Source organism: Artemia sp. Qi Xiang Cuo, chromosome 5 (assembly GCF_049724085.1).
Source record: "Artemia sp. Qi Xiang Cuo chromosome 5, ASM4972408v1, whole genome shotgun sequence".
Taxonomy (NCBI): Eukaryota; Metazoa; Arthropoda; class Branchiopoda; order Anostraca; family Artemiidae; genus Artemia; species Artemia sp. Qi Xiang Cuo.
This window is the reverse complement of record NC_142798.1, coordinates 73486750-73511082: the sequence shown is the minus strand read 5'-3', so window position 1 is coordinate 73511082 and position 24333 is coordinate 73486750. Positions and strand designations below refer to the sequence as shown.

Genomic DNA, 24333 nt, shown 5'->3' with positions numbered 1-24333 from the left:
ATTTTTGAACTATTTGTAACAAAATGGCTATATAAAAAATTTTATCGGATGTATTTAGAGAAAAAAGGGCGGGACGGGGGGGGGGCTAGTTGCCTTTCGATGATTTTCGACTCTTAAAAAGGAACTAGAACTTCCGATTTCCAATCGAATGAGACTCCACTGAAGTAGTTCCATAATCACGACGACCCCTTCCATATGAAGTGCCTCTGGGGAAAAAAAAATAAGCAACAAAACATTGAAGCCTTATAGCCTTTACTATAGGCAACACTATATTTTGCCACTGAAAAGGCAAATATGGCAATTATCTCGGCAAAAATGAAATCTGATGAACGGAATGCTATTCTCAGTCGGTCAACTTTGCCATAATGAAGATAAGGATCGCGATTATCAGTAATATGTAATAATTTCTATAATGTGCCCGACAGCTATGGTATTACGTGAATTTCTATAAAGCTACAGCATGAAAATATTTAGCAGAGTATATATGATGAAAATATACTGTAAATATTACAACGTTTTCTATTAACTGCAGATATAATATGGAATTAATAGCCAGAGGGCTCTTTTAGGGCAAATGATCGAAAGTACAATCACATGTATGTTTTCACCCCGTCTTTTAGATTTCTTTTCATGTTTCTATGCCTTTTTTATTGTAACACAAACTAATTTTACTGATTAAAGTATCAAGGACTTAAAAATAAAACAGTTTTTTCTGCATGACCTATCCTAGGTCTATTTATCCCTGAAAACCGGGATTTTCAGGAGATATAACCTTTGTAGGATATGCTTTAAATGGATAATTTTTGAAATTTGATTCGACTCATTCCAAAACTATTCATATTGGCTTTTTTTTATAACGAAAATAATCAACTAGTGTTCAATTGATGATAATTGAAGTCATGCGTGAAAAGGAAAATTAATTTAAATTTGCTTTACGAAAAGATTTGCTCAGCCTGACATTTAGCGTTCTCTTTATAAACTGATTAAATATAATCTTATCGATTGCAGATCCCTCTGAAGCAAGCACTAATTTGAAAATGAAGAACATGCTTTAGAAGAATATTATTTTAAATGCCGAATGGAAGTTTTGTTTGAAAAGAAAACTTATTTCGTAGACTACTATAAGGTTTTGAACTGCTCCCCTCACTCCTCAGTAAGTACAAGCATTTAGCCCATCATCGACTACATTTTGGCTGTAACTGCTTTGAGTCTGTAGTGCTACACCTGGTCTGTTTGTAAAACATTGACCAGTACAATGCTAAAATAGACACCAGAAGGAGGAAGGGTAATACCATCCCTTAGGATTTAGGCTGGTGTGAAGCTGCAGCATATTTAGGCTAAAACCTAATTTTCAAATCATTTCATACTAATCAGCCATCGCCACTCTATCTCACTGGCAATTGTCATTTATGATAAGGGGGATACCACCAAATGGCTAATTTGACAGTGTATATATATACAAATCTTTGAATTAGCCATCAGGCCAACCAGTATTTTAAGCCTAGGATCCCAGCTGGACATAAGAACAATTCTTACTCCATAATATGTAGGCTAGATACCCAGAATTGCATCCTCAATCAAAATATAACATCCATTTGCATCACATATAGACTTTACTCCCATATAAGCCATGTGGTGGATATCCCATATTTTTTAGGGGGAGAACCTTTATCCTTGTTTTTCCAGTTTTTCTAAGAAATTTATGAATTTCTTAGAACCTGTTAGCAAATATTCCCACTGCCCTAATATGTAAATATATACCCAGAATTACATTCTGAATCTAAATATGAGCTTCATTTGCATTACAATTGAAATTAACCCCCACCCCTAAATATATCCAAATCAGGGTAGCCTATGTATTTGCACATCATGGGGCAAGGGTAAAGTTCATTTGTGATGCAAATAAAGGCTATATGTAAATTAAGAATGCAATTTTGGGTACATATTTACACATTAGGGGGTGTGGGATTAGGCTATACTCTGTTAATATATAGGTTCTAAGAAATTCATGGATTTCTTGGAAAAACAAGAAAAGAAGTGAGTATAAAGGTTCTCCCCCTGCAAAATATGTTACCTAGGATTATTGTGTATATTATGAAGTAAGAATTGTTCTCTTAATCTGTCTCCTTATGACCTAGAGTGGTCCTGAATTTATACCAAATGATGTAATTCCTCACCAGGCCAGTAATATAAAAAAAAAACAGTTTTCAAAGAAGACATTGTGTAGGCTGTTTGTCTTCAAAGAAGACAAGGTGCAAAACAGCAGAGAGTAAATTTCCAGTTTATCTACTTTTTGCTATCTTGGAGAGGGGTTAAACTAGGAAAGTAAAACTTTCAGGGATGAATCCACAGACTAAAGTATGTCCTGGGAAGGTATTTTGAAATAACTACCTCTACTCCTTCTCCCTCTAGAGGGCAGTTACCTTTAAAATCTTTGTGTTATAAAAGTGAAACCTTGCAAAATTTATCTTCTGCTTAAATGAAGTACAACAAAAGTAATTTCAGCTGCTCAATCCCAATTTATGAGGTTTCAATGATCTGCAAATACATTTCCTAAATTTAGTAAAAACCCCTTGATATGGCTTAAAATTCTACTAAAATAAAAGGAATTTCATTATTGAGAACTAAAACCAGAGAAAAAGAAAGTGATAAATAAAAATTAAGGTAAAATGTTGTTTTGTCAAAAGTTCAATAGGTAATAGACCTGTCAAGTAGGCAAATATTTAAGAGTTAGAAATCAGAAGAGGGTTAACATAAAAGCTTGGCAATACCTTCTTATAGTATGTTTTTGACCCTGGATTCATTGCTGAAAGTTTCAAATTTCCTAACCTAAACCCTTTCCAAGGTAGCAAAAAGTTGCTAAACTAGAAATTTACCCAGTAGAGAAATATATTTTTATGGCTATATGGGGCACTATTAGCCTGACAGGGTAGGGTAAATTGTCAGAAAAATGACCATGATATTTGGAAAGAGCATAAAATAAGGGCTCTAGTAGGCATAATACTAGTTTTATTAGCATCTTTTATTTAGATGGGGTCAGCCATCTCATATTTATCAATTTGTTTTACCCTCTTCTAAATTTTGAAAAGTATAATTCTTTTTGTATTTCCATTAGAAAATATAACCATTTTCTAATATGGAGCAGGATGCCACTTTATGGATCGCTCTAAGGGGCAAAGATAAAATCTATGAAGGAAGTAATTTGGCTGTGATAATTGAAAGAGCAACATATGCCATTTTTGTAACTCTTTAGGAGAGCCAAAAAATGGAAAAAATTTTGTTGGCCATGGTTGTTCTGAAAGATGAGGCTAATTGAGTTAAAGCAAGTATATTCTAAGCCAACTTTTTGTGCTCTTTTCACTGGTATAAGTTAAATTCAAGGATTCTGAGCAAATTCAAAATTATTCCATTTTATGGTGTTTATCTTTCCTTATTTTGCTGGACAATGCAATTTTTAAGGTAATTTAAGGTAATGTCTCCAAGATAATCCTCTTCTTTCATTTTCAATTGCAACAAAACCTGATAAAAAAGAGACACATATCTCTTTTTATCTTCATAATGGCATGAGATAAGACAATTCTTGCTGCTCTGTCTGATTCCTTGTGCTGATTTTGCCCAAAACACATACATGACAGATAACGCTGCACCACATTTGATTCCTTGTGCTGAGTTTACCCACAATATATACATAACTCATTTTTGACCAAAATGATATATATTACTCTTTTAATTTCCACAGCCAAATGAGTATATTTAGAAAGAGCATAAAAGGGCACCCACAACACATACATAACTCATTCTTGACCAAAATGGCATATATTGCCCTTTTCATCTTCAAGGCCAAAGCATTAAATTTAGAAAGAGCATAAAAAAGGCATCCAGTGTGAAGGTACATCTTGTATATTCAGTCCATGGGAAAAATGTCAGTCTGTGTACCCCCTCACCTCCCCATTGCTATCACAATATAAGTAAATCATAATATTGATAAAAAAAACTCAGTTTGGTGCCCTGCCCAGAGGCTGTGCACAGGAAAACTGCCCCCCCCCCCCTTGCTCCCTTGGCTACACCATTGATCCATTGGTATGTTCACTTTCTTCCTAGTGTAGTAATAGAAAAAAAAACTCTAAATTTATCCCCTCTTGTTATTGATGTACTGTCTATTAGGAAAAGGTTTGGGATGATATCCTGGTCACAGACCAGTTTATGCATCTCCTTGCTTATGTTGGATTGCAAGAGATGGTATTTCAAGCCTTTGGAGTCAGGCAGAAAATAGCAGATGTTGAAACTTTCTACATCTTATTGTTTTTTGCTCTACAGATTCCAGGATTAATTTATTACAATTATTGAATGCAGTATAAATATACATTCTAAGTTCCAATTTTGATTGAATAGGGTCCTTTAGAAGCTTGGTAATCCCACTTGGAGCTGTCTGCAGAATGTTCTTTTTATTATACCAAGAGTTTGGTTGGCCTTGGCAACTGCTGGCTGCATGTGTAAATTAAACTTGAGCTTATGGAACATTAAGAAAAGTTTGATGTATAGCTTTGGGCAATATCCAGTTTTATTATAGGGTAGTAGAATTACGATTAAAATCATCAATGTTTTGGTTAATTTACTAGCTAAAAGATGAACTTACCACTCAATGTACCATCTAATATGCTTTCCAAATAAGCAAATCACTGCCCTTTAAATTGTACCCTAAGCTACATACAACAGTTTGCTCATTTTGTGAGTTTGCATTATTTCTATGCTTGGATATTGTCATCAGTTGGTTCATAATGCCAAATAAAACTAATTCAAAAAAAAAAAAAAAAAAAATAGAGACTTGTGTTTCAAGCCTAGGGCTATATCCTAGTGTAGTGGGATGTGGTGGTAAAATATATTTTCAAGGGCCCATTTTTTTTTCAATGAAAGTGCCAAAAAGGCATTTTTCACTGAAAGTACCAAAAAAGGTAGGCTATATTTCAAAATTTAGCAGGATTTTGGAGGGGCCAAATGACCTGTGATTTGACTCCCCTAAAATTTGGATGTAGTACTTTTTAGCTCTATAGAGTTTATAAACTGCACTTTTATGAGGAGGGAGTTTGGATCTAGTTAAGCTAGAAGTAATTCTGAAGATCAGTGAATTGAAAAATTGTGAATACAGTGAAGAAAGAACTGTGTTACTATCATGTTCAGATCAGGAGCAAACACTCCACTACTATCATATACCAACTATTTAGCTGCAATTTTTCCAGGCTTTATCTTGTAATTTGGTAAAATGTAGATGATGTTTTTTTTTTGCTATCTTAGATGTAGTAAAACAGCTTAGTTAGATTAATAGATGTGGGGCTAAAATTGTGTCCTTGGAAGGATTTTTTTCCAGGTCTTGTTTCTATTCCTCCTATATTTCTTAGAGTTAGAAGATTTCATGCAAGACAGGTTTTTAGGTAAACTCAAAACCAGTTTAAACTTTGACAAAAGAATGTCTTTCCTTAATTTTTGTTAGAGTCTACTTTTCTGGACTTAAAGTTTTAATAGTAGCAAAATTCCAATGATTTGAATTGGAGTTTAAGCAATATTAAGGATTTTTAATTTAAGATACATTTTCCCAAATTATCTAACACCTAATAGCTCTGAATTTAGCAGAGGAATTAGGCTCAGAACACTTTCCTCTGGCCTCATGTATGCTGTAGTGTTATATTTACTTTCCAGAGAAACTTCCAGTTTTCTCACTGTTTTGCATTTCAGCTGACTCCTTAAAGTTCCATTCACCTGACTCTACTAGCTTCTTTGAATCATTACAGAAAGCTTGTCCAGTAAGTAAATTAACACCCTAGGTCTATCTCTGAAAGTTTCACTTTAAAAAACTTAATTTTGTTCTAGTTAATTGAAGGTCAGTAGCCTTTGGAGAGAAGATGGTGGTGGTAGATATTTAAAATTACATTTTTGGGGCATAATTCAGACTCTGGTTCCAGACATTCTTTGTCTAGCAATTTACCTCCTTGCTTTGTGCCTTCTTACATCTCATTATGTTATTCAATTTTGTTTCTAAATTTATCAATGCTTAGAGTTAGGGCTGTATCCAAGATTATTTGGGGGGAGGGGTTACAAAAAAACTAATAAACTCACCAACAATTTGTTTATATGCTTTTTTTTAATGTTTTTACAAGTTGGACGAACATTTTTTGTGGGGGGGGGGTCAAGCCTCCTACCCCCACACCCTGGATACAGCTTTGCTGCGAGGTTGATTGGTAACAACATGAATAGTTATTCTTGGGATAAACTACTCTTATTTACTACTACTACTAACAACCACCACAGCACCAAGACGCCTGAGGCCAACACAGCTACACACACTCCTCCTCCATCCCAATCTATTCAAAGCCTCCCTCTTAACACTTTCCCAGGAAGTTCCCGTTTCCTTTAAATCTTTCTTGATGACATCCTCCCACCCCAACTGCAGACAACCTGCTTTCCGTTTAGCCCTAGATAGTTGGCCAAAAAGGACAATCTTTGGCAATCTGTCATCCTTCATCTGCAGAACGTGTCCTAGCCATCTCAACCTATCTCTCATTATAGTCCTCTAGAAAACGGGATTGAACCACACTTTTTGTACAGCCTACTGTTTGATATACAGTCAGTCAGCTGGGTACCCAGAACAATCTGTACGCAATTTCTCTGGAAAACATCTAGCAAATCTTCATCTGCTTTTTGGAGCGTTCATGCTTCAGAGCCATATTTAACCACTGTCATGACTGTAGCTTCCAATATTATAATCTTGGTTGACAGACTTGTCTTCCTATTCCTCCAAACGTTTTTTAACTGTGAAAAAACATCTTGAGCCTTGGCTATTCTACTTTAAACATCTTCACTGCTCCCACCGTCTTTACTAATTATGCTACCAAGGTAAGTGAAGCCATCCACCTGATCAATCTTTTCGTTACCCAACGTCACCTTTTCATCTTCACTTATTTCTAGCCTTAGTGACTTAGTCTTCTTAACATTTATTTTCAAGCCTATTCTAGCACCTTGAACTCACAAAACCTCTAAAAGTTCATTCATTTTGCTCACAATTTGTCTGGGATGCTTAAATCATCAGTATAATCTAAGTTCAAGAGAGTTTTTCCTCCCTGTTTGATTCCATGGTCTCCCATTGCCTTTTGTGTACTTCTTAAGACAAAATCCATCAAAAGGATGCATATAGAGGGGGATAGAACCCAAACCTGCTTAACTCCTGATTTCTTATGAAAGCAGCTGCTAACCTCATTTCCCACCTTAACAACAGTAGTGTTATTCTCTTACATAGCACTAATCACTTTAATGTATTTGTCTGGTATACCATACAAGGATAAGACCTTTGCTAAAGCTCTTCTATCAGTGAAAATTTGGTTGACACATCCTCTGCCTTTTCTGAAACCACACTGTTCTTCTCTTAAAACTATGTCTACAGCATCTATCAATCTAAAAAGTACCATATTACTAAGTAATTTGCTACCTACAGAGATCAGACTAATGCCTCGATAATTACCACACTTACTCTTATCACCTTTCTTATACAGTGGTTTAACAGTGGTTTAATTAATGTTTTCCTAAAATCGCTAGGTACTTTCCCCTTTTTCAAAAACTGTATTCATAATCTTCAGTAACTTATTTCTAACCTCAGAGCTGCTATATTTAAGAAACTCATTTACCACATTATCAGCACCTGAAGCCTTATTATTTTTTAATCCTTTTAGTACTGTCGCTAATTCCTTCTCACAAAGCAAACCTTCCTTCATATTCAAGGTATCACGAAATTTTTCATTTTCCTCTATATCTTTTCCTGCAACTCTATCTCGGTTTAGCATATTCTTAAAATGTTCTACCCATCTCTCTTAAGCTCTTTCCTTATCACTAATTGTGGCCCCGTTCAAATCTTTAATTGGGAAAACTCTAGATTAACTACTCTCTCTCTCTCAATTTATTAACGTGTCTGCACAATATTTTACTATTATGTCATCTAGCTGCATCTTCCAGATCCTCGGCAATTTTATCCATGGCCTCCACTTCACACCTTCTTAGTTCATATTTGAATGCTATCTCCACTTTCTTTACATTCCTTTTGTTATCATATGATCTATCACTCAGATAATTCTTGAACAAGCTCCTTCTCTCTATTAAACATAAAGCTTTTTCACTAATATTCCTAGCTGCAGCCCTAACTTTCTTGCCTAAGACACCATCAGCGACTTCACAAATTGTTTTCCTGAAACTATTCTATCCATCTTCCATGTTCTCAAATTTTAAAATCTCTACTTTAGTATTCAACTGCTCCTGGAAAGTTTTTATCAAATTCTCATCCTGGAGCCTATCAACGTCATAACTTCCTGGGAGCTAGTTACCCTTCCAAAGAAATTTTCTGAGTTATTAGCATTTTGAAAACTTTAATATTTGTATGCAGTTTTAATGATGAGAGGAATATTGTTTAAGCAACTCTTATGCCAGTTAACAAAGAATTTCTAAGTGAAGTAAAATATACTTAATGGAGACAATCATCATCATGCTACTACCATTTTTCTTTATTGGGGTAAGATAATTTTAGATAATGCTAGCAGTTTCATAATCGTAGTGTTTGATATTCCTTTTATTGTTTAAGTGAAGCAACATCTATTTTTTTGAAATATTTGATTATTTCAAAAGGCAATAACAAGCTTCTTTCTGGATTGGGTTAAGATAAGGGAATGACCATCACAAACTATTATGATCCAAATGTAAATTGTAAATTAAAAAAAATATGGTTCAGCTGTGCATAGGCTACAGGTAAAGTTTTAAGTTGTTAACATCACCTAAGACTACAATTCTAGCATTTGGGTAATTTAATAGTACAATCTTGAGCGGACAGATGGGGTGCATATGCGCCATTATGGCACTTTATTGAGGCGGTTGCGCATTGAATTTTACGAATCGGGGCATTTTTTGAGGGGGGGGGGGGGGAATCGTTCATTTGGCGCATGTCACTAGAAAAACAGAACTTTCAGGTCATTTTCACTTTTGGGCAGTGCAACTTCAGACCAAGCAACTGGCAAAACTGGTCCAATCCATCCTGGTATGGAACTTATTGATGAATTTCTTTTTCTCTTCGGTTTTCTGATGAGGAGATTAATAATAATAAAAAAAAAACATTGAGCGCATATATTGGATGAAGCAGTAATAGCTTAAATTGGATACATACTCAGATTATCTCATCAAAGAGAATTAAAAGTTGTATTGGGTTGAGAAATCGGTAGGATGCCAATCGTTAAAAGTTAAGAAAATAATTTTCCCATCTTTCTTTATAACAGGATGGTTTTCTAGTCTTAGTCTGGTGAATTGAGAAAATATATTAATTTCGGAAGTTGAGGGTATTGAGCTCGCATGCACTTTTGTAATAAGAATTATACTGAAAATAGAAGTTCCTCAAAGGGATATTGATTTGTGTAGTTTCTGAATGTTAAAATTCTGAGTATTGCTTAATTAAACTTCTGGAAATCTACAGTTATAAGTAAATTTTTTTCTATCATGTGTAAGGAGGAGGTTTTAGCAGAAACTCAAAGGGGTTAATGAGGTTGGGATCATTGGTATTTTGAGATTTGGATAAACCTCTGCTACCAATAACCACTCGACTTCTTATGCATAGGGTAGTTGACTTGAGGGGAGGGAGAGGGGAATCTGCAAACTTAGGATTTTCATTAGGACCGGGAAATTTAGAGATGGCTGGAGGTCAAAGGTGTTTCCAGGATTTTATTCAAGGTTTCTTTTCTTTCTTTTTTTTTGGGGGGGGGCGCAAAAAAAAACTTTAAGAAATGTATAAAAATGTTTTTATGGGCGTTTTTGTTACGCTTTTACAAGTTGGTAATTTTCTTTTTTTTGTGGGGGGGGGGGATCAAACCTTTATACAACTGTCCTTTTAAGCTGGAAAAGTAGTGCAGGTCATCGCTTCCCTCTTTCTAGAAGGACATCTTTGACCCCATCCTGAAATTATTTGATGCTTTTAATATTTTTAAATTACAGACAGACCAGATTCTGGCAGAATATAGAGCTTTAGCTAAATTAAAACACCCAGATAAATGCAAATCTGTACAAAGTGAGGATTTCCAGCTTCTATTAGAAGCAAAAGAAACTCTTACAAACCCTGAGGAAAAAGCTCGATATGATAGGTGGCGAAGCAGTGGCCTTAATGTAGACTATCAGACTTGGAAGAGCATGAACAAAGGAGCTGTAAGTTGTATTCTTTTTTCTATTTAATATTCCTGAAATTCCAGTCAGTCGTACATATACACATTTAAGCTATGTTAAAGAATATCCACAAATCCTTAAGTATAAAATTATAATCATATTTTGTGCCCCTGTGAATTGTGCAAATCTATTCATTTATTTTTGTTTTTCTGATAGATGAATAGATGCAGAAAATGGATATATTATTTGGGCACCTCTTGGGTAAGACCAAATAGGCTCTCCCTCTTTCAACCACAGCAGGGATCAATGAGGGGGGGAGGGGCTTAATGCAACCTTAGTCTCATTTTCATCAATTTTAAGTACACTTGAATGTTAATTAAAATGATTATTGTTAATTAAAATTATTATTGTTAATTAAAATGACTTATTGTTAAAATTGAAATGATCAACTTAGCCGACGTGATTTGGTAGCTTAATGTACGAAGTTCAAGCTAATAAATCATAAAGCGATGAACTTTAACGATTTTCTAATTTGACCTATCCTAATTTCCTAATTGAAATGGTCAATTTAGCTACTACAAATTTATAGCTAATTTACACAATTTAGATTAATAAATTGGTAATATGAACTATAAAACTTTTTAAAACGAACATTTGAGTCCAGTTACTCTAATTTTTGGTTGGGTGCAAAAAGTACTGGATAAGAGTTGGTCCCAGAAAAGATGCGATGGCTACAGTAACTCAAAGGCCTTATGTTACACAACATACATTTTATTGGAGAACGGAAACTCAAGTTGGTCCCAGAAAAGATGTGATGGCTACAGTAACTCAAAGGCCTTATGTTACACAACATGCATTTTATTGGAGAGCGGAAACTCAAGTTGCTCCCAGAAAAGATGTGATGGCTACAGTAACTCAAAGTCCTTATGTTACACAACATACATTTTATTGGAGAACGGAAACTCAAGTTGGTCCCAGAAAAGATGCGATGGCTACAGTAACTCAAAGGCCTTATGTTACACAACATACATTTTATTGGAGAGCGGAAACTCAAGTTGGTCCCAGAAAGGATGTGATGGCTACAGTAACTCAAAGGCCTTATGTTACACAACATACATTTTATTGGAGATGCGGAAATTCAAGTTGGTCCCAGAAAAGATGCAATGGCTACAGTAACTCAAAGGCCTTATGTTGCACAACATACATTTTACTGGAGAGCGGAAACTCAAGTTGGTCCCAGAAAAGATGCGATGGCTACAGTGACTAAAAGGCTTTATGTTACACAACATACAGTTTGTTGGAGAGCGGAAACTCAAGTTCGTCCCCAGAAAAGATGCGATGGCTACAGTAACTCAAAGGCCTTATGTTACACAACATACATTTTATTGGAGAGCGGAGACTCAAGTTGGTCCTGCAAGTTTCTGCAAGTTCATCAAAGGTCAATGCCCTTTTTAATAGTCGAAAGTGATTTGAAGGCAACTAACCCCCCTCTCACGCCCATATTTTCTCCAAACACATCAAATCAATATTTTAGATAGCCATTTTATTCAACGGAGTTTAAATTTTTGGAGATTAGGTCTTTAAAGCTGACAATCCCTTCCTCCCCCCCCCCCACATCCCTCAGGGAAAGGGTTGTAGGTTATGCCCTGGGGGCGTATAAGGTTTTTATTGAAAGCGTAGAAACTTAAAAAGGGCTCATTCAATTGAAAATTGAAAGGGCTAGTGCCTTTTTAATAGTTGAAAGTGATTGGAGAGTGACTAACGCCCCTCTCACGCCCACCATTTTCCCAAACATATCCGATCAAAATTTTTAGATATATATTTTGTTGAACGTAGTTGAAAGTTCTTGAAATTAGGTCTTTTAGGATGATAACCCCCTCAGAGCCCTCGGTGCAAGGGTTGTATTAGAGATAGCTATTTTTTCAACGTTGTTGAAAGTTCTGGAAATTATGTATTTAAGGATGACAAACCCCCCAGAGCCCCAAGGTCAAAGGTTGTAAGTTCTGCCCTGGGGGCATATAAGGTTTTTATAGATAGAGTTGTCGTAAAACTTCAAAATGGGCTCATTCAATTCGAAATTGAGAGGGCTAGTGCCCTTTGTAAGTGTCGAAAGTGATTGGAGGGTAACTAACCCCCCTTCTCACGCCCACCACTCCTCCAAACACATCCACTCAAAGGCCTTATGTTACACAACATACATTTTGTAACTCAAAGGCCTTATGTTACACAACATACATTTTATTGGAGAGCGGAAACTCAAGTTGGTCCCAGAAAAGATGTCATGGCTACAGTAACTCAAAGGCCTTATGTTACACTACATACTTTTTATTGGGGAGTGGAAAAACTGAAAAATGTGAATTAGGTTTTTGAATTAATAAAAAGCAGTTGTTTACTAAAGAAAGATTTTCAAAGTATTCCCAATATTGTAAACGCAGTTTCTTTATAAAAAGACCCTAATTTCACATGGTTTCTGAACAAGAAAAGAGGACAGCACGTTTTGAAAAAAGATAAGCGTTTAAATATCTTGCAAACTAAATAAGATAAAAGACAATGAATTGAATAAATCAATGGAACTTGTTTTGATGGAAGGGGGATATAAATTTATAACTGTGCAAAGAGACCTTGAGCCAATTGGAAGTTTTTGTCAGCATAGCTGCCATTGATGCCCACGGTGGCTAAAAGTAGCTCCTCCACTTACTGATGAAGATGCAAAATGAACTTTTTCCACCTGTCCCTTCTGCGCCAGAGAAAGCTGATTTCCAGCCTGTGTCCTGACTTAAATACAAGTACAATTCAGTAAGTGGAATGTAAATATGATAATTCTGTAAAAGATCACATAACACCTTTTGAATTAGGATCATATTACCGAGCAAAATCTTGAGGTCATCTGTGTTTTTTATCTTATTTTCTTTGTTAATTTTGCTACTGTCACCGGGGCTTTTGTAATAGACATTTTGACTTATTTAACTTTTATCATAAAAGCCTAAATATAAAAAAAAATAAAGGTGAGCTGACCTGTCACTATAAAATTAAAAAGAAAATTATAAGAAGAACCGAGAAAATATAATCTTTCCAAGTATAATCAATAAGGCATCCTCAGCACAAATAAAGATGAGACAACTTAAGTTAAAGCAGATTTCTTAGTTAATTTATACAGTGTTTTGAAACGTCTTTTTTAATTTTTCTGCTTCATTTGAACTGAGTTTTACACTGACCTTGACGTTGTACAGATAAATATCCACACTATATATTTTTTCTGTGGATTCTAACGGTATTAAACCTTTTTTTTGGTTCTTCTAATTAGTTTTCTATGGAATTTTTACGATTAAAGTCAAGCTAAAAGACCAAATATATGATCCTGTTCAGTTTGGCTTGACAATTGAAGTATACATTGATTTAATCCTAATGAATTAAAAGCACAAAACAAGTGTAAAAAAAAATAAAGTGAATTTGACATGATTGCTAAACAGTTTATGAACAACTTCCAACCAAAAGTATGTATTTTATATCAATATATTTGTAACCACTAGTTTAGTTTGGCTTGTCCAGTTTCCTTACCAATTTAACCTTAGTGTTTCTTATGAATTATTTTTCGTAAATACTTTCTTCCTTTGAAATCAATTCTTGTAAATTATGTAAAAAATCAGTAGGCTAAATAATTTTTGACTTAGACAATCTATTTAGTTTTCGTTCCGAATTTTAGTTTTCATTCTGATAAGATTGATTTTCATTCCGAAATTCAGTTTTCATTCTAGTAAAATTAATTTTAAAAAATGTTTCCTTATGGAACTAAATAGCGAAGTTGAAAACAAACAAAAATTATTGCTTCTCAGATTACACAAGACATATCTTTAAAACTAGCTCAAATAAGCAGACTTGTGATATTTCCCAATATTTGTTGAATCTTTAAAGCTAGTGCTTTACCGAAAACACAAAACCAGGGCCAAGAAACAGGATGTACATTTAGGATTAGAATATTTCGTAAACAGCCCAAAGAGAATAAAGTGCAAAGTTACTAAGCTCTCAATGATTTTCGCCAGCCATGATATCCATAATTTACGATATGCAATTATCTCAAAAGCTCGAGCAAGAACAGGTTGACATTAGGTAGGCTCAAACATTTTTTTTCAGCCAAATTGGCATTCACATTGAAATTGTCTTAAAAACTAATGGACTTCTTAAATAGTGTAGCTTAGCAGCAAAGCAGGAAGTAAGCCAGGAGAAGACTGGAGACAGAATTGACAACAGTGGATACGCCGGCAGTGACACCTTGAGCTCCACCGGGTGGTGCTGTTGCTGAAAAAAATATATGAATAAAATAAAATATTAAAAATATTGAAAATAAAATATTCATAAAATAAAACTATAAAAACGCATCAAAGTTTTGTTTATATCCATTTCGTTAATTTTTTACATGTCAGCAGAAAATTTTGGGAGTAGGGTTCAAACCCCTCCTCCCCCGTCCCCCCGCCTCCGATTTAAACAAGACTACAAAGTCTTAAAAACAGGCTAATGGACGATAAAATGAAGGTTAATTGGCGATTAATTATTTGCTGGATGTCGTAAAAAAAGGGTACAAAAATGAAGCGAGAAAAACGGGTTTTAATTTCAACAAAGCAGTGAACACACAATGAAAAACCAAAAAACTTTAAGTAAGCGAGATAAAAACGAAACAGTTGTTTTTAAGAATAACACAAAAAAACGACAACTAAGCATAGGAAACCAAAATAAACTTGTCTATAGTGCAAAAAATGGGTCCCTCTCCTCTCAACATTCAGTAGATAAATTGGATCTATTAACAAAACTGGATCTATTAAAAGTGAAGACTATATTTACTTGGACAACCAAAAAAAAGGTCACAAAACTCCAGGTCCATCACCCTTAACTAAATTTTCCAGGTTAATAAACAAACTCATGAATTATAAATTAAATGGATTTTTTGTTTGTTTGCTAGTTTAGCTGCAGTCTGTTGACTTTTGCCAGCTTTGACCCCATCCTCACTTTTGCTTGCGGGATTATCACTTGTTCCAGGGGTCCAGTATATATTTATTAAAATATGATTAGCAGGAGCGTTACGTATTGGGAATATGTAACGCTCCTTTAATGTTTTGGTGCCTTGGTAAACAACACAGGAATCGGTAATATCACCATATGAAGTATGGTGATATTACTGGTTCACAGATACAAATATTTACATTACAACCACTACAACCTGACAACCTTACAACCACTACATTACAACCTGAAATATTGTTTTCAGTTAGTAAATGCTGCGATTCTTCTAACTTAATATTTAAATTAGATGATACAAATAAATAACATGATCAGACAGGTAAAATCAACGACAGTATATTTACCGCTATCCTGGTTTTGACAGCTGGAAACAGCATGTGATTCAATCAAAGACTTTAGTAGGTGGCTACAAATATTCTTTAGTAGTAACTAGTTGGGAAACTACCCCTAGTATCGAGGGTCAATTTGGTAATAGGATTTAAGAATAAAAGAACAAATTAGCTTAAGAAAATTAGTATACCTTACTAAATAATGTGCTTGGAATGCATAAGTATATTCAATAAGCATTACTATTTGTATTACAAGGACGCTTTCCATTGAAATCGATTGAAACAAACCTAACCCGAAACGAATTTAAGCGACCAAGTAGTTTGTTCTAGCCCTTTTCCTCCATCAATTCATAACAGCATTGCGATGGTAGTCCATTCCAGTGGGAAAAAAGCAAATTGTTCTGCCACCCCGTCACCCTTAGCTCTTTACGCTAAGGTTTTAACACGTTATAGGCGTCGCAGCAGTCATCCACTGTAGATAAATTTATACAGTACGATCATCTCCTATCTCAACCATTAAACAAAGCCGGGCCGGGGTGCTGCTCCTCCGGAGAACATGTAAACCAGAAGAAAGATAAGCGACATTAGTTTTTTTTCATGGGTTGGCACGTCTGTGGCATCGATAATCACAGCCTGGAGAACAGGAAAAGAAAAAAGACAAATCGCGCGTCTAGGGGATAAGGGAGAATGAAATAAGTTGAAGAGATGAAAAAGAAAAAGGAAAATAATCGGTATAGCTATAATAATGCAAAAGGTAAAGATGACATTAGTTTGAGAATGGAAAGAAACACAAAGAATGAATTTGCAATGATGATCAAGGTAAAAATAAGTTTTATTTGAACAATGCCATAACGTGATGACATTTGATTGGGAAACTTGGTGCTTCACATTGATATTTCACTTCTATAGTTATGCCATATTAAAGCTAAATAAATAAGCTTATTTGGGACAAAACAAAGTTTGGTTAGAAACTGACAAAAAACTTGGTAAATATTCTTAGCACAATTCTGAAACATTCCAAGTTTTATACCAAACTTAGACGTAACCAAAAACTGGAAAGGTAATGAAAAGAATCGTGAGGGTTAACTTAATGAGTAATAAAAAAATGCTTTCTGATAAGAAGTTTTAAGTAATTTGCAAGTTTGTGGCAGAATATTTACAATAATAATAACAACAAGCATTACTTTATGATCTTCTTAAAATACAAATATAATTCTTTTGATGTCCTTCAATTTTCTGAAAACTCACTAACAATTTCACGAAAAACAGTTATTGGATAGGGCTATCCAAGAACAGGGCATTGGATAGGGCACATCTTTCTCTTCGTGTGTTTAGTATGTTGTATTTCGATGTAAGTTAAGTTTAAATAAAGAACATTTTTATTTCATTTTGTCCCTTTTTTCCGTTGAGGAAGGTTCCAGGTCGTGGAGCCGAAATATTCGGAGTGTGTTTGTTTAATTAAGTGTTTATTTTGTTGTATTTATTCACTGCTTTATCAAAATTAAAACCATTTTTCTTGCTTAATTTTTCGTAAATGGAAAAGCAGTGTGGTCTAAGAAATTATCTATGGCCCAAAAAAAGAGTATAAAATAGGAAAAATTCCAGGTAATATTTTTCCTTACCAAGAAGAAAAAATTTTTGACGCTCCCTGGGACTATCTAAAATCACAGTTATTGTGAAACCTAATAGATAATCTGTGGTAAAACATTTTGTGGTAAATTTCAAATAGTCCCGCCACTTTGTGGGTCCCAAACCCACAATTTATGAAATTTCGGCTATTTCCCTGTTGCAGTGTTGATTTACATTTCCCTGTTGCTCGTTTACACTGAGAAAATGGGAGGAGCTTTTACATGCGTCGAGACTGCAGTAGACAAATATATTTCAGGATGAACCTACTTTATAAATTTCTCTACCGTGCATTTATCGGAGCAACAAGTTGCCTGAGACCAATATAGTAACGCATGCTCCTTCTCAACTCCAATTTATTCAGAGCTTCACCGTTTATTCCCTGCTACAAAATTCTAAATTACTTCGAATCCATTCGTATGAAGACTTCCCAGCCCATTCAACGACGTTCTACTTTTCGCTTAGCCCCAGCTGGATTGCCAAAAGGCGGACACCTTCCACTCCACATTTATATGAAGACAGTCCCATTGAGATTTAGAAAATGTGCAACTCCAACTGTACTTTTTAAAGCTTCTGTGACCATCCTTCTCTGCAAGAACATATATTTGGTATTTTTTAAAACGTAGGCCTCAACCGTGCTTTTTGAAACTTCCATGACCATCCTGTTTGGCAAGAATATTTATTTCGCATATTGTTTTCAAACAGTTCGTGGTAACGAACTGTAAGTAAGGAGCGACCCGGCTCAATGGTAACCGAAACTCTAGAAAACAGGTTTTTGATACCAATAGATACGGCAAAAGAATCAGATTTCAATGCTGATTTCAAATATGTAACTTTCATCAAGTTTAGTGCTACCCATCAAAAGTTACGCGCCTGAGAAAATTTGGCTGATTTTCAAAAATAGGGGGAAAGACCCCCTAAAAGTTATAGAACCTTAATGAAAATCGCACCATCATATTCAGCGTATCAGAGAACCCTACTATAGGTTTCAAGCTCCTATCTGCAAAAATGTGGAATTTTGCATTTTTTGCCAGAAGAAAGATGCGTGTTTATTTGTTGTTTTTTTTTGTGTTTCTACAGGGGTGATTGAATCGACCCAGTGGTTCTAAAATATCGTGAGGGGACTCATCGGAATGAAAATTATAAGTTTTAGTGTTCTTCTTAAGTGAACAACAACAAGGTGGGTAGCTAGGCCCCCTCCCACGCTCATTTTTTTCCCAAAGTTACCCAATGAATCTTTTGAGATGGCCATTTTGTTCAGCATGGCCAAAAATATGATAAATAAGTCTTTTAGGATGACATAATCCCCCGAAGTCCCCGGGGGGAGGACTAAAAGTTATGAACTTTACCCAATGTTAACATATAGTATTGGTTATTGGGAAGTATACAGACGTTTTCAGGAGGGTTTTTTTCTGGTAGTGGGGGGGGGGGGGGGCGGGGGTTACGATGCAGGATTTGTCCAGGAAGGAAGTGTTAATTGAGGAAGGGAAATTGCCATGACGGGGGCGCCGGACTTGCCAGCATTATTTATTGGTTATTGGGAAGTATACAGACATTTTCAGGAAGGATTTTTTTTCTGGAGGAGGGGGTTACTCGGGAGAATCTTTCCGTGGAGGTATTTCTTTGGCGTAGGAGACATTTCTATGAAGGGGGCGCCGGATTTCCAAGCATTATTTAAAAAACGATCAAAAATTAAATTAAAAAAAAAAAGGTTTTTTTCAACTGAAAATAAGAAGCAACATTAGAACTTAAAACGAACAGAAATTATTACGTACATGAGGAGGTTCTCCCCCAAGTCAATACCTCACTCTTTGCGCTACAGTTTTTTTTAGTGCTTTCAAAAGAGCTATCTATTCTAACTAAACGGTCTTTGTGATTCAGGGGTTTGTGAATTAAATTTTTTTTTAACTTTTAACGTAAAGAGCGAGGTATTGACTAAGGGGAGAACCCCCTCATATACTTAATAACATATACGTAATTAAAAAAAAAACAAGCGATACGGCTCAATAGTGATCGAAACTTTTAAAAACGGAATTTTGATGTCAATAAATGTATCAAAAGAATGGGTTCAAAATGCTGATTCTAAATATATAAATTTTATTAAGTTTAGTATTACCCATCAAAGGCTACGAGCCCGAGAAAATTTACCCAATTTTTTAAAGAGGGAGGAAATAACCCCTACAAATGAAAGAATTTTAATGAAAATCAAACCGTCAGATTAAGCGTATCAGAAGACCCTCATACATAGGTTTCAAGCTCATATCTGAAAAAATCTGCAACTTTGTATTTTTTGCCAGAAGAAAAATATACGAATATAGAAGTTAGTTACGTAAGTTAATTTGTAAATTACGTCATAACCAAATTTAGAGACATCCATTTAGCAAAAGAAAAGTAAAATTTTTATGCAAATTTTGTTTACTTATTCAATGACGGTGAGCCAAAATAAAAGTTGCATTAACTAAAAAACGATCAGAAATTAAATTTAAAAAAACAAGTTTTTCAAACTGAATGTAAGGAGCGACATTAAAACTTAAAAGGAACAGAAATTATTCCGTATATGAAAGGGGCTGTCCCTTCCTCACTGCCTCAGTCTTTACGCTTAAATTTAAATCTGTCTCGTAACTTTATTTTTTAAAAACGCAAAAGAATTTAATAAAAAGAGTGAGGTGTTGAGGAGGAGACAGCCCCTTTCATATAAAGCATAATTTCTGTTCGTTTTAAGTTTTAATGTCGCTCCTTACTTTCAGTTTAAAAAACTTGTTTTTTTTTATTTAATTCATACAAGGGGCCTCAAACACATGACATACGGTTCTTGGACATATTGAATTAGGTTGTATAATTTAAATCAATATCACCCCCCCCCCATTCTATTTTTTTTTAACTTTGTCTAAGATTATGTGATTTTGTCGCTAATGGCTTTTAGTGAAATGAGGAGTTCAAGGAAACCGTTCTGTGAAATACTGCAAAGATAATTTGCCGTATTCTTTTTTATTACTCTTTCACGCAACCAATTGATTAAATATGGGTCAAGGCAGACAACAAATTTTGTACTTTAGGGGTGGTTTCTACCTCTGTCGTCAGCTGAACCATTACCACGTTCTGGAAGCACATTTTCGTTTCATCCATGCAGCTAAACTTTACAATTACCATTTTAAGACTTTGGAGCAATGGACAACATAAAATACGGGAAAGAGGGAATGCCGAAAATTTATTTTGCTTATAATTCAATGCTTATATAAAATATAATATTGTATATATAAATATTGTATATAATTCAATATTTATAATTCATAATTTATAATTTATAATTCAATATTATAATATAATTCAATGCTTTATAATTTCAATGCTTAAAATAAAATTCCGGCTTAGACTGTCTTAGTGCTACTAAAAGTTCCTAAAGTTGTTATTTTTTAGTGTTTTCATTGGAGAATGCCGATGGATCCAAAAAATATGCTAGCTGATGCCAACCCTGAAAATGAAAATCAACATGCGGAAATCCAAAATAGGAGGAGTGGCAACTCTGAACACGTTCGTGTTATTACTGAGGATCCCGCTTTAGTCCTGAAACAATTTAGGAGATATGAGATATAAGATTTTTTTTTTCAACGTCCTGTTGTTAACTCCGAATGTCTTCTAACAATTTTGTGTTAGCTTATGGAAAGACAAAAAAAAATCCTAATAGTACTCAGAAACGTATTAGTTGGGCTAAAAAATAGTAAAAACTAAAAAAAGCTTACCCGGCATAACAATATGCGTTATTTTGAAACTGGTTCTTATAAAAATGAAGAAGAGAGGTAGCTTAATAAGTTTTGACAAGTTTAGATCAGACCTAAGCCTAGTTCATCCAGAATAGCCTACACGCATAGCCTATCTTGAGATATTTTTAGAACTCCTGCAGAATAATTTTCTAACTGTAAGAAATATTAGCATTCGTGGATTCTAGTGCATAGCTAGAAACTATCCTGCTTTGCTGTATTATCAGGTTTTAAATATGGCTCGTGATGCACTCCAATAGTTTTTCCCCATCAACAATTCGATTCGCTGGAGTGATTAGCTTGCAATTTTTTGTTAGCTTTACGAAAAATTGCTCGTTAATACCTTATTTTTAAAATTGTTCGTTAATCGCTTTTGGTAGCTGAAGAAAATGTAGCTGTTAGTCAAATTGCTAGCTGATAATCTTTGTTAGGACGGTTAAAAAATTGCTATTAATCAGGTGTGTATCCATATTTTTAATTTTTTCTGTTCGCAAAAATGTCCCCAATACCCCTTGGGTATCTTTGTGGAATTCGATAATAAATATTTCTCGGAGAAATTTTTAACCAAAGTGAACATTTGTGAAACCAAAGTGAAAAATAAAGCGTACTTTGTCGGGATAAAGGTATATGAATGTTTTATTTATATGTAAAGAAAAAACTAAGTTTTCAAAGTATTCAAAAAATTGAAGCAACTTGTAAAAAAGAAGAACCACAAAACAAAGAGACTATTGAATATGTATAATATATCATATATAAGTAACAAAATATCATATATAATAATATAATATCATATAATATTAAATGTCATATATATAAAATATCATAAAACATCGAAACATAGACAAGGGAATGCAAGATTCTTAAAACATTTAAGGTAAATTTAAGTTCAAACAAAATCTATTTCATCAGTCATGTAGAATCAGAATATGCAACATTTTATCTTGTAAAATGTCGGTTGGGGCACCCGTAGCCTTCATGGGAGTACTGGGGTAATATTTTGATCGTTTTTCCAGAGCTGATGATGTCACTTCAAAAAATATGGAAATCCAAGGAGAGATTTGGTTCCCGCAAGAAAAGTAATATTAATAATAATGTCAAGACTAATTTTAATAATTATGTCAAGCTAAAAAAAGCATATGGGAAAATAGACCAGAGTTGAGATGGGATTTGTTTAATATTTGTAAAAGAGCACGCGATACAGAATAAATCAAGACGAGGGAGATGCGGCCTACTTAACGAAAAATTTAGCGCCAAAAGGCCAGACAAAGCACTTGTAAGTCAAGTAGCTCAATCAGATATAGAGTATGGCATCGAGACAAGGCCAATAAGACGATGGCAAGAAAACCGGGCAATATATTAAAGTTCAGTTTTTAAAATGTGTCATAAAACTAGTGCTTTTAAGATTCTATTCGAAGGATTCTCGAAAACGACACCTGGGTGATAGAAAATGTGGTGCACTTCTGAAGGTGCACTGGGGTGCATTTTCGATCATTGTAATAGAGTGGACAAGAAAAACAAAAGCGTTTGATGTCACAAAAATACACAATGTTTTTTTTTTAAATTTATATTAGTATCAACTGTTTTCTTGTTTCTTGTGTTCTCGCTTTTTTTGTGCTTATGTTTGTTTTTCGTAGTTTTCTTGTTCTTTATTATGTTTGAGATGTGTTCTGTTTTTATTTTTGTAATGATGTTCTAATTAAATGAAACCTTCTGACTGTAACTCTAAGCTAATTGTTGCAATTTTAAATGTAAAAAAAAAAAAAAAAATTCAGGATAACCAAAAATTTGGACAAGTGTTCGAAAGTCTTAGGTTTTTCAAAAGTATGTTGTGATTTAAAATATAGGAAGTTAAGGTACAGAAATAAGATATAGAATAGTTAAGATCTATAGTTAGGGTGTAGTTCAAATATATAATTAAGATATAGGTTTTAGAAGTTGAGAAACAGTTTGTTGCAAACATTCCCCTGTGTCTATGGAAGGGAATTAAAAGAGCAACCAACCAGACATAAACTGGCTAAAATAATCTATGATGGATCTGACAATAGATGATCATTCTCCAGAAATAACTTTGCATCATAAGACTGCCAGTTACTTTATGTCACTTAGTTGGTTTTCATCTTCTCATGTTTTTCAACATCCTTGTCTTTCTCTCTTTCTCCTCCCCATCTCTCTCTCTCTCTCTCGCACTGTTAACCCGCTTCCCTTTCTCTCTCTCGCACTATTAACCCGCTCCCCTTTCTCTCTCTCTCTGTCTGTCTGTTTCTCTCCCCCTCTCTCTCTCTTTCTCTCTCTCTCTCTCTCTCTCTCTCTCTCTCTCTCTCTCTCTCTCTCTCTCTCTCGCTCGCTCTCTCTCTCTCTCTCTCTCTCTCTTTCTTCCTCTCACTTGCATTCCAATAGTTTTATGGGATAAAATTGTTGACATCCATCATAGAAAAAATACAAAAAAAGGCAGAAAAGGATGCATAAACTCAACAACCCCCAACAGATATCATCAATTGGATGGGCGATAAGAAACTTATGATTGTTTTACCCTATATCACAAATTGAGTGACAAACTAAGAAAAATCCTGAAAAAACATCACCCTAATGTCATCTTTAAAAATTTAAATAGGATACAACAACGACATACTACAGCTTTTTCAACAACAGCAAAGATAAAACCTGCCCCATTTCGGGGAGTGGTTTTTATAGGATTCCCTGTTCTTGGGGTGGTTTCTATGTTGCAAGTACCCAACAACAATTGGAGGTGAGGTTGTCGGAACATAGGTTCTCAATCGAAAAAGTCGTGGTGCTACGCCAAAAACCTGAGACTTTTGATTCCGCCTTGGCTCAACACGTCTATGACAACCATTTCATTTTATTTGATAATACCTCGATCAATGCCCCCGTTAAAGGTCTCATGCAATTTTAAAGAGGCAGTTGAAATAAAAAAGCACATTCACCAAAGAGTAGCCCTCAATACAGATACTGAAGAAGCCTATTTAAGCCCCATTTATAATGAACTTATTAATTCTGATCATTTTTATATCAATTCACAAAATCATATTTTGCAACCTAATAGAATCTTTCATAATATCTTACTGGTAAGCGATTGGCTTTTACAAATGATCTACATAAATTGAAAGATTGAATTGAAATTCACTAGTGTGTTAGTTTATTCAGTTACCCTTCCACCGCTGCTTTGAGAGGGTCTTCATATTTTAGTTTCTTTGTTGGTTTTAAAGTTTGTTTTTTATATTATCTTTGGATTTTTATCGGTATTTGTTATTATTCTGCACTGAGGACGGTCAAGCGGAGGTCTTGACCGAAATGTTTGCAGTGTAGTCTGCGTTTTTTTCGCTTGCTGTTATTGTCCTCGTTTCTCTCTTTACGGTTTTTATCGTTTCGTCAGGATTAGCCAGTGTGGTCTCAGAAATTATTTACGCCAAGTA

The 24333-nt window shown here is 34.7% G+C and overlaps 1 protein-coding gene across 1 annotated transcript; it reads left to right on the top strand.

The window, feature by feature from the left end:
- Positions 1 to 1047: 1047 nt before the first annotated feature.
- On the top strand, positions 1048 to 22616 carry LOC148952499 (J domain-containing protein-like). The gene is made up of 3 exons (XM_089088988.1): positions 1048 to 1153; positions 10012 to 10218; positions 20562 to 22616. The coding sequence occupies exons 1-3, from the start codon at positions 1079 to 1081 to the stop codon at positions 20736 to 20738; spliced, it is 459 nt and encodes a 152-aa protein (XP_088945114.1). The 5' UTR covers positions 1048 to 1078; the 3' UTR covers positions 20739 to 22616.
- Positions 22617 to 24333: the final 1717 nt, after the last annotated feature.

Bases quoted from the DNA above. Each gene is read 5' to 3' on its own strand.
- LOC148952499 (XM_089088988.1), top strand. From the start codon at position 1,079: ATGGAAGTTTTGTTTGAAAAGAAAACTTATTTCGTAGACTACTATAAG. The intron at 1,154-10,011 runs GTAAGTACAAGC...TTTAAATTACAG, and splicing joins ACTGCTCCCCTCACTCCTCA to ACAGACCAGATTCTGGCAGA. The intron at 10,219-20,561 runs GTAAGTTGTATT...GTTATTTTTTAG, and splicing joins AGAGCATGAACAAAGGAGCT to TGTTTTCATTGGAGAATGCC.